We start from the raw sequence: 11,055 nt of genomic DNA, 5'->3' as shown, positions 1-11,055 counted from the left end.
CAGTGGTACAATCTCGGCTCACTACAACCTCCCCCTCCCGGGTTCAAGCAATTTTTCTGCCTCAGCCTCCCAAGTAGCTGGGATTACAGATGCCTGCCACCACACCCAGCTATTGGTTTTTGTGTATGTGTGTGTTCGTTTGTTTTTTTAATTTTTAGTAGAGATGGGGTTTCACCATGTTGCACAGGCCTTTGAAACAATGTTCCAGGGATCTAGGAACTCCTGAGCTCAGGCAATCTGCCCGCCTTGGCCTCCCGAAGTGCTGGGATTACAAGCATGAGCCACCACGCAGTGCCACAAGTTAGTTTTTTAATACCCTTCAGTGGTGGCCAAATAGGATTTTGTTGTCGTTTGTCATTCATGGTGTTACTATGAACTCTCAAATGTATATGTATTTGATGTGTTTCAGTCCACTGCAGTTATTTTCCCTGTTGACGTTCAGATTGTCTCATCTTTGGCCAGTGGGAACTTCACATCAGCTCCTAGTCATTTTGACATTACCCTTGTGGTTTTCCATGACATCCATGCCCTCAAATGGCAAGATATTCTAGGTTCATTCTGTGCCCCAGGCCTGAATCACCCATTTCTCCAAGGCATCCTGTCCTTTAGTGGAAAATGGAATTTCAGGCCATAATCTGGGATTTCAAAACTTGCAAAGATTTCATAAGATCTTTATAACATGTTTAGAATTAGAAGGGGCTTTGGAGATAGTCTTGTGCACCCAGAAATAGTGGTGGCCAGTTAGGCACAGAGCTGGTCGGTCACAGAGCTGTGAGTTAACATGGCCGGCTGACTTCTAGCGCCAGGTTCCTTCTGCCACATATCCTAGAAAGATGGTCACATTACCTGAAAGACCCCACAGGGTCTGATAACTCATCATCTGCCCTCCTCCAGCGTGTTTGTCTGTGGGGTGAGTTTACTGAAGGTCTTGTTCTGTCCTGGTCTTTTTTTTGAGACAGGGTCTCGCTCTGTCACCCAGGCTGGAGTGCAGTGGTGTGGGATCTTGGCTCGCTGCAACCTCCGCCTCCTGGGTTCAAGGGATTCTCCTGCCTCAGCCTCCCAAGTAGCTAGGACCACAGGCGGACCTGGCTAATTTTTGTATTTTTAGTAGAGAAGAGGTTTCGTCATGTTGGCCAGGCTGGTCTTGAACTCCTGATCTCAAATGATCCTCTCACCTCGGCCTCCCAAAGTGCTAGGATTACAGGCGTGAGCCACTGCGCCCGCCTTGTCCTGGTCTTCTGATGATAAAGAGCCTGGGCTGCTGCTGGGGCGGTCCCTTCTGAGTCTGCTGCAGAGGTAACTGATTTTAAATGCAGTGTAGTGCTATACATCTTGAACAGCCTTTCCCTTTGGGTTTTCTTTCAGCATTTGGCGTATTGCTTTGGGAAATTGCTACCTATGGCATGTCCCCTTACCCGGGAATTGACCTGTCCCAGGTGTATGAGCTGCTGGAGAAGGATTACCGCATGGAGCGCCCGGAAGGCTGCCCAGAGAAGGTCTACGAACTCATGCGAGCATGTGAGCTTTCCTCAGCCCATTCGCACAAGTGTATGTGGGCATCGCAGGAATTCCAGCCGCGCAGGAGCGTGCACACAAAGTTAAAAGTCTTTCCGTTAGCTCTCTCCATTCCAGTTCTTCAGAAGCAGTTACTATAGCCATTTGATACGTATTTTTTCAGGGCCTCTATTGACCTTTATTTATAGATAGATAGTATATGTGTAACTTGTCTTTTAAAGCAAAAATGGTGTTGATGGATACCAAACCTGGGTTTATTCCTAAATACAGATTCCCGGGCCCTGCCTTCAGAACTTCTGCTATAGTAGCTAAGCATGCAAGGTGATTTTTTATTTTATTTTATTTTTTTTTTGGGATGGAGTTTTGCTCTTGTTGTCCAGGCCAGAGTGCAATGGTGCGAGCTCGGCTTACTGCAGCCTCCGCCTCCCGGGTTCAAGTGATTCTCCTGCCTCAGCCTTCCAAGTAGCTGGGATTACCAGGCACACAACACCATGCCCAGCTAATTTTTTTTGTATTTTTAGTAGAGATGGCGTTTCAGTGTGTTGGCCAGGCTGGTCTTGAACTCCTGACCATGTGTTCCGCCTACCTCTGCCTCCCAAAAGTGCTGGGATTACAGGCGTGAGCCACTGCGCCTAGCCTTTGGCTGATATTTCTAAAAGTTGAGCCATTGGTTCAAAGAACTGTCCACGCAGTTTTAAGCTTTGATAAATCTTACCAAACCATTAAAAAAGGTTGTACCAGTGTCCCCTCAGGTCAGACGCCTGGGAGTGGCTGTCTGCGGTCCCCAGCACTAGGCTTTGTCAGGCTGTTTATTCCTCATGTAGTCTTATTTTCATGAGAATTTCTTTACTTCAGACCTTGATAACCGTGAAGAAAGAATGTTGGGCTTAGTAATTTTCTATACCTACTAGAGTGGGTCTGGGAAAAATATATTTATAAATGTAGTTCTTGCTGTCACCATCTCTCTGGGGTTTTACAATCCATAATCCTGCCAGCATCTATTGTCTTTTCAAATTCTTAATGTCTATAATAAGACATGATGGCATTCGTCATTTTAACTTGTTGCAGCAGCAAAAGATGGTTAGCAGGATTGGAATGCTGCTTTCATTCTAGACTTTTCCTTGAGAACTGCTGGCCCTATATTGCTAGCCAGACCTCATGGATGATCTGACTTGGGTTTCATCCGTCCAGGTTGGCAGTGGAATCCCTCTGACCGGCCCTCCTTTGCTGAAATCCACCAAGCCTTTGAAACAATGTTCCAGGAATCCAGTATCTCTGATGGTAAAGTACCCATCCTGGGGTCACTGCAGTGGGGTAAAAGGGCAGTTGTTTGGGACTACAGCCTGGGTCACTGAATTCACTTCCTGGTAGAAGTTCACAGACCAGCTTGTCCTCTGAGACCAGAAAGGTGGGCAGAGGTGTGGAGTGTTGCTCTCTTTTCTACCGCAGCCCTGCAGTTCTCAGAAATGCTAAGGGCTGTTTTTCCGGCATCCAGGTGCCTTTTCTTTAGTTGTGCGCAGATGAGCACTGTTATCTTACAAAGAAAGAGAACCACCATACCAAGCCGACACCAGTAGTGATGGGTGCTGGATTTTTGTTTCTGTGCCTGTGTGATTCTTAGAAGTGGAAAAGGAGCTGGGGAAACAAGGCGTCCGTGGGGCTGCAGGCACCTTGCTGCAGGCCCCAGAGCTGCCCACCAAGACGAGGACCTCTAGGAGAGCTGCGGAGCACAGAGACGCCGCCGACGTGCCTGAGGCGCCTCCCTCCAAGGGCCAGGGAGAGAGTGGTATGTCCCCCTACTCCCCCGCTGCTCTGCCCCTCCCTGCCACAGGCTACATTCGGGCCAGCACAGGCCAACGGGAAGCTGCGAATGGAGCCTGCACAGAAGGGCAGGCACAGCCTTTCTCAACGGTTCAACTTCGGAAGGAGAAAGGTTCTCTCCCCACCTGCCTCCTGTCCCCTTCCCCTGGGAGTCACCAAGGAGCATAGGCTCCAGCAGCGGGTTCCGTCCCATAGGCAGAGGTGCTTCTGAAGCCCACCAGGGAGCTAGCCCATCTCTCACCTGTTACCCACGGCAATTGTGGTTGCTTTCTCAGAGCAGATGCAACAACACCAGGCTGCGTGACGCGTAGCTCGCAGCGAAGGCACTGATGGGACAAGCTCCCTGCAGCCAGGCGGAACCAGGACATGCCTGTGGACAGAGCCGGTGTCCTGGTGGTCTCTGGGAAGAGCATCTTTCTGATGCGATTCCCTAGGCAAGCAAGGGAGTCAGCTCAGCAGGGGTCTCGAGACACTAGCAAAAATAATATTTGCCAACATTCATGTAGTGTACCTACAGGCCAGGCCCTGTTCTGTGTTGACCCCCAGAACCAGTGGTCCAGGTTCTACTGCAGACCACCTGAACAAAAGCATTGAGGGGTGTATTAGTCTGTTATCGCGCTGCTAATAAACGTATACCTGAGACTGGGTAATTTCTAAATGTAAGAGGTTTAGTTGACTCACAATTCCACATGGCTGGGAGGCCTCACAATCATGGCTGAAGGTGAATGAGGAGCAGTCACATCCTGCTTGGCGGCAGGCAAGAGAGCCTGTGCAGGGCAGCTCCCCTTTATAAAACCATCAGATCTCATGAGACTTATTCACTACCACGAGAACATTATGGGAGAAACCACCCCCATGATTCATTTATCTCCACCTGACCCCACCCTTGACACATGGAGATTATTACAATTCAAGGTGAGATTTGGGTGGGGACACAGCCAAGCCATATTGGGGGTGGTGGTCTAGGCCAGCCATCTGGGGATGGCAGTGGTGGACTCCATTCTAATGACCGCAGACTGGATGCCTGTGAAGGGACGGGACAAAGCCCCACTTTATGGAGATTTATGGTGGGATGTTTACAACAGCAGAATCTATAGACCTGAGTTTTCTTTATCATGTACTTATATTAGTGTTAAAAAAAAAAAAAAAAAAAAAAAAAAAGCTGAACGTGCAGCCCACATAATATATGTGGCATGTAACGTACATGTGTCCACTACCACAGGAGTATAGCATGTATACTACGTACCAGAATGCACATTTAAAAGGCTTTCATGCTAAATGAGTCCAAATTAACAATAGTTCCTGCCCCACTGGGTCATCTTGCTCACCCACTTGGAGGTTATGGCATATAGACTCTCCAGAATCTTCCACTGTTCCTCCTCCTGTTTTCTTTCCCCGATTTCAGGTGGCTGAGCAGTCGGGAGGAAAGGCCTCTGTGGGAACGCTGTGCTTATTAAGAACCTAGTGATCAGTAGTCATGTTCATTTAGGCCCGGCAGTTTCATCTGAGGGGTATTTTGATAGTGATCTCTTGGTGAGCCGAGTGTGTCAATTAACTGCTCAGCACTGAAACCGAGCGGTGCATAATTCATTGCTATTTCACACTCCTGGCCTCGTTCCACTGGATTAAAGTTTTGGGAGGGCCTTGGCATTCCCTGATATCCTCTGTGCTGCCTTGGGTTCTGATAAATGCATACTGCTACCTCTGTTCTGAGTTACAAGTGCCAACAGAAACCCTCTTCTTGCAGCTGACCTCTAAGAGAATTCTGTCATTCACTAGCAGGAGCTTGGCAACACAAAATTATTTTTTTTTTTTTTTTGAGACGAAGTCTGATTCTGTCTCCAGGCTGGAGTGCAGTGGCATGATCTCAGCTCACTGTAACCTCCGCCTCCCAGGTTCAAGTGATTCTCTTGCCTCAGCCTTCCGAGTAGTTGGGAGTAGAGGCACGTGCCATCACTCCCGGCTAATTTTTTTTTCTTTCAAACGAGTTGGTTTAATTTCAGGTGATACAAGGTTTAGGTTAGAATGAGGACTAAAGAGGAGACGAGGTTTCACCATGTTGGCCAGGATGGTCTTGATCTCTTGACCCCATGATCCGCCCACCTCAGCCTCCCAAAGTGCTGGGATTGTAGGCGTGAGCCACTACGCCTGGCCCACCAGAAAGATTTCTTATGAACTGTGATTCGTATGTAAAGAGTGCCCATTTGAAAATTGTCAGAGGTCATCCCTTCATGTTTCCTGTGCATAATGGCCCATTGTCCCTTCCCCACTGTGGAACCAGGCTCCTTATTCCCAGAGCTCCTCGTAGGCCTCTCACCTAGCTGGCTGGCAGGTTTTGACCCTTTGTTTGGCCTTGTCATTGTTTTCACTCACCAGAGAGTGATGTGGGTGGGGGCTGCTGCCTTAAAGTAAACCAGTGTAGGGATGTAGAGGCCAGGGCCATCCAGCTATCCAGCTTTTTGTTCCCATTTTCAGGGAGAGAGACCTTTTTTTTTTTTTTTTTTTTTTGAGCTGGAGTCTCGCTTTGTTCCCCAGGCTGGAGTTAAGTGGTGCGATCTCCACTCACTGCAGCCTCTGCCTCCCCGGTTCAAGCGATTCTCCTGCCTCAGCCTTCCAAGTAGCTGGGATTACAGGCGTGTGCTGCCACGCCTGGCTAATTTTGTGTTTTTAGTAGAGACAGGGTTTCTCCATGTTGGTCAGGCTGGTCACAAACTCCTGACCTCAGGTGATCCACCCACCTCAACTTCCCAATCTCATACCTACTGGGATTGCACCTGGCCCAAAGCCTTTCCTGATGACAGTCGTAACAGCAGTGATGGCTTTATTGAGAGGAGCGTGACATGTACTTCACCTTTGTGATGTCATCTGCATTCTGACAACAACGCTGTAGCGCGGTTACGAGTGAGCAAGCTGAAGACAGGTGGAGAGAAGGGGCTGGCCTGGCCTCATGGACTGTGGACATCAGAGCCGGCTATCAGACTCAGGCCTGTCTGAACCCAGACACTCGGGTGTTCTCTGGGGAGCATGGGATGGGGGCAGCACCAGCTTGGGCCACAGGAGCGTCAGTCTGGAGTTTTCAGCTCTTCCCCTTGCATTTCAGATCCTTTGGACCACGAGCTTGCCGTGTCTCCATTGCTCCCTCGAAAAGAGCGAGGTCCCCCAGAGGGTGGCCTGAATGAAGATGAGCGCCTTCTCCCCAAAGACAAAAAGACCAACTTGTTCAGCGCCTTGATCAAGAAGAAGAAGAAGACAGCCCCAACACCCCCTAAACGCAGCAGCTCCTTCCGGGAGATGGACGGCCAGCCAGAGCGCAGAGGGGCCGGCGAGGAAGAGGGCCGGGACATCAGCAACGGGGCGCTGGCTCTCACCCCCTTGGACACAGCTGACTCAGCCAAGTCCCCAAAGCCTAGCAATGGGGCTGGGGTCCCCAATGGCGCCCTCCGGGAGTCCGGGGGCTCAGGCTTCCGCTCTCCCCACCTGTGGAAGAAGTCCAGCACGCTGACCAGCAGCCGTCTAGCCCCTGGCGAGGAGGAGGGTGGCAGCAGCTCCAGCAAGCGCTTCCTGCGCTCCTGCTCCGCCTCCTGCGTGCCCCACGGAGCCAAGGACACGGAGTGGAGGTCAGTCACGCTGCCTCGGGACTTGCAGTCCACCGGAAGACAGTTTGACTCGTCCACATTTGGAGGGCACAAAAGTGAGAAGCCGGCTCTGCCTCGGAAGAGGGCAGGGGAGAACAGGCCTGACCAGGTGACCCGAGGCACAGTGACACCCCCACCCAGGCTGGTGAAAAAGAATGAGGAAGCTGCTGATGAGGTCTTCAGAGACATCATGGAGTCCAGCCCGGGCTCCAGCCCACCCAGCCTGACTCCAAAACTCCTCCGTCGGCAGGCTGTGATGGCCCCTGCCTCAGGCCTCCCCCACAAGGAAGAAGCTGGGAAGGGCAGTGCCTTAGGGACCCCTGCTGTAGCTGAGCCAGTGCCCCCCACCAGCAAAGCAGGCTCAGGCACACCAGCAGGCACCAGCAAGGGTCCCACCGAAGAGTCCAGAGTGAGGAGGCACAAGCACTCCTCTGAGTCACCAGGCAGGGACAAGGGGAAATTGTCCAGGCTCAAACCTGCCCCACCGCCCCCACCAGCAGCCTCTGCAGGGAAGGCTGTAGGAAAGCCCTCGCAGAGCCCGAGCCAGGAGGCGGCCGGGGAGGCAGGCCCAGGAGCAAAGACAAAGGCCGCAAGTCTGGCTGATGCTGTGAACAGTGACGCTGCCAAGCCCAGCCAGCTGGGAGAGGGCTTCAAAAAGCCGGTACTCCCAGCCACTCCAAAGCCACAGTCTGCCAAGCCATTGGGGACCCCCGTCAGCCCAGCCCCCGTTCCCTCCACATTGCCATCAGCATCCTCAGCCCTGGCTGGGGACCAGCCATCTTCCACTGCCTTCATCCCTCTCATATCAACCCGAGTGTCTCTTCGGAAAACCCGCCAACCTCCAGAGCGGATTGCCAGCGGCGCCATCACCAAGAGCGTGGTCCTGGACAGCACCGAGGCACTGTGCCTCGCCATCTCTAGGAACTCCGAGCAGATGGCCAGCCACAGCGCGGTCCTGGAGGCCGGCAAAAACCTCTACACGTTCTGCGTGAGCTACGTGGATTCCATCCAGCAAATGAGGAACAAATTTGCCTTCCGAGAGGCCATCAACAAACTGGAGAATAATCTCCGGGAGCTTCAGATCTGCCCGGCGACAGCAGGCAGTGGTCCGGCGGCCACTCAGGACTTCAGCAAGCTCCTCAGTTCAGTGAAGGAAATCAGCGACATAGTGCAGAGGTAGCAGCAGCCAGGTGTTTGGTGTCAGGCCCACTGGAGCTGCCTGCGGGTGTACCCGTACCTGTGACAGTGGCTGACAAGGGACCAGTGAGTCGGCACCTTGGCCCCGGAGCTCTGCGCCAGGCAGAGCCGAGGACCCGGTGGAGTCCAGCTCTACTACCTACGTTTGCACCGCCTGCCCTCCTGCACCTTCCTCCTCCCTGCCCGGGCACCCTGCTCAGTCTCTGTCCTCGAGTTTTATCTGTGGAGTTCCCACTTCGTGGACTGCAGTTGGCATGCTGGGGCCCGCCAGCCTCACTCCCGCTGAGCGCTCCAGACGGCGCTCCAGGCCAGGTGGGAACGGCTGATTCGGAGTGTCCTTTTCGTCCTCTCTCTGGAGCCCCTCTTCCCCTGGCTGGGCCTTTTCCTTCCACTTCTCCAAGAATGGAAGCCTGACTGAGGCCTGTGCGTCAGGCCCTCTGCCTGCACTCCCTGGCCTTGCCCCTCCTGTGCTGAAGACACGCTTCAAGAACCACATTTCGTGAAGGGCACGCACAGCCATGCACATGGCTGGTCACTCTGCCCTCTGCTGCTGCCCGTGGCGGGGTGCGCTCAACACTTCCTCACGTGCAGGACGGCTGTTGATTTGGGTGGAAAACAGGGTGCTAAAGCCAACCAGCCTTTTGGGTCCTGGGCAGGTGGGAGCTGAAAAGGATCGAGGCACGGGCCATGTCCTTTTCATCTGTCCTCTCCACGACCCCCACACCCTAGCTCTTGCTCTCTTGTGAAGTGCACTGTGAATCCTGGCAAGAAAGCTTGAGTCTCAAGGGTCCAGGTCACTGTCACTGCCGACATCCCTCCCCCAGCAGAAGGGAGGCAGTGGCTGGTTGGGTGAACAGCTGGTGCCAAATAGCCCCAGACTGGGCCCAGGCAGGTCTGCAGGGGCCCGGAGTGAACCTTCCTTTCACACAGCTGGCTGCCCTGAAAGGGCCAATCCCCTCCCTGCTCCTGTAAGGTAAAGGAGATTCTTACAAGGCCCATTCCTTTGGAACAAGACAGTCTTCACTTTTCTGAGTTCTTGAAGCATTTCAAAGCCTTGCCTCTGTGTAGCCACTCTGAGAACAGAGCTGCCACCGGGCACTTGCACACACACAGGAGGCAAGGCCCTGACCAGTCCCGGCTGCACTCCTGAACTGGGCGAATATCTTATTTAATCACCATGAGTGACATAGCCTCATGTTCTGTGGGGGTCATCAGGGAGTGTTAGGAAAACCACAAATGAAGCCCCTGAAAGCATCGAGTGTTTCACAGAGCACGCCTGGCGTCTTGTCCCCGAGGCTGCCCCAGGCTGGAGCCCAGGTGTGGGGGCTGTGACTCTGGGCAGGGACCTGGGGTCTCCTGGACCTTGACAGAGCAGCTAACTCCAAGAGCAGTGGGCAGGTGGCTGCCCCCCGGTCTCCACGCTGGGAGAGCCAGGAGGAGCCACCTTCCCGCCCCCGTGCCGCCAGCCTCACACGGGCCCTAGCTTTATGCTCATCACCTAAACTTGGACTTTATTTTTCTGGTAGAAATGGTTTTTTCTGGATCGTTTTATGCGGTTCTTACAGCACATCACCTCTTTGCCCCCAACGGCTGTGACCCAGCCCGAGGGAGGCATTAGTCACCGACAGCGGCCTTGAAGACAAAGCAAAGCACCCGCCCAGGTCCCCTGACCGCCTGTTTCCATGAGGTACTGGTCCCTTTTTGTTAACGTGATGTGCCACTGTATTGTACCCATATCTCTCGGTATGCATCTTTTATAGACTCTCTTTTATCAGTGGCGCGTGCACAGCGCCCACCCTGCTCCCTTGGACGTCTGCGGTGGCTCCCCTGCGTCTCTGGGTCTAGTGCATTTTGTTTCTGTGTATGATTCTCTGTGTTTTTTTTGAATCCAAATCTCTCCTCTGTAGTATTTTTTAAATAAATCAGTGTTTACAACATTAGAACCCTTGGCAGATTGCGTCGGCCTGTGATCCTGCCCTGTTCTTCTGAGCCTGCGTGTGTGGGGCTGGGATGCAGTGGGTCCCGGTGTCCCCACGGGGGTGGGACCGGCGTCAGGTCTCACAGAGCAATGGTGGCAGGTCGGCCCCTGCGGCCTGGGAGCCCACAGCCATTTTTCAGGCACTTGACCTGCTATGCTTGGACCCTTCCTGTACCGTTGGCACTTACCTGCCGGCAGCCCAACCTGCCCAAATCACTGGGAGTGGGCTGTGCCACCAGACTAAGGCTGGCTAAGGGCAAATCCCTCCCCACGTGTGCTTGTTCTCTCTCCATCTTTCCGCCCTGCGCCACCAGGCACCCCTCACTTACCTGTGTTCCTCATGCCACGTGTCTTAGATCTTTGTGTGGACGAGGAGGAGTGGTGGTGTGCTTGCCTTCGGAGCCTGGGAAGGCCATCCCAGACTGAGCCCCGCCGCCCTTCCCCAGCTCAGTCCCCATCAAGCTCACAGCTTGGAAAGGGGCGGCTGGGAAGTGAGCAGCGCCCTCTGATAATGATACTCATCAGGCCAGCAGGCTTGTCAGGGGTGCAGATCCTGCTCAGCAGAGCATGTGAAGATCACGGCTCAGTGAAGCTCCTCCCAGGAGACCTGGAGCGAGACGTGCTGTGCTGCGGGTGGAGCTCCAGGCAGGCTGGGGCTGGTGGCACCCACCATAGGGCGCTCAGAGCGAGTGGCAACGGGCAGTGCCAGGCACCAGATTCTCCCCCTCTTGTTTCACAGGGACAGTAACAGGCTGGGGCCCCCGAGTTCCTTGCCGGTTGAACCATAGCTTGCCACCATAGCTGTCCAAAGCTGTCCCCCAAGTCTGGGGCTTTTCAGGGGTGTCCTCTGAATGGCTGCTCCCACATCTGAATGAAGACATGGGACAACTGGTGACATCCACAGCTGAC

The 11,055-nt window shown here is 53.5% G+C and overlaps 1 protein-coding gene across 2 annotated transcripts in view; it reads left to right on the top strand.

Moving 5' to 3' along the window:
• ABL1 (ABL proto-oncogene 1, non-receptor tyrosine kinase) overlaps nt 1-10,111 on the top strand; it is a 161,061-nt gene extending 150,950 nt beyond the window's left edge. For both annotated transcript variants that reach the window (XM_017499071.1, XM_017499072.1), the window contains exons 8-11: nt 1,366-1,518; nt 2,707-2,796; nt 3,137-3,301; nt 6,437-10,111. In XM_017499071.1, the coding sequence (XP_017354560.1) occupies nt 1,366-1,518; nt 2,707-2,796; nt 3,137-3,301; nt 6,437-8,151 (2,123 nt within the window). In that variant the 3' untranslated portion in view covers nt 8,152-10,111. The remainder of the gene's footprint in view (nt 1-1,365; nt 1,519-2,706; nt 2,797-3,136; nt 3,302-6,436) is intronic.
• Nucleotides 10,112-11,055: the final 944 nt, after the last annotated feature.

Source organism: Cebus imitator, unplaced genomic scaffold (genome assembly GCF_001604975.1).
Source record: "Cebus imitator isolate Cc_AM_T3 unplaced genomic scaffold, Cebus_imitator-1.0 Scaffold254, whole genome shotgun sequence".
Taxonomy (NCBI): domain Eukaryota; kingdom Metazoa; phylum Chordata; class Mammalia; order Primates; family Cebidae; genus Cebus; species Cebus imitator.
This window is presented reverse-complemented; position numbering and strand designations above follow the sequence as displayed.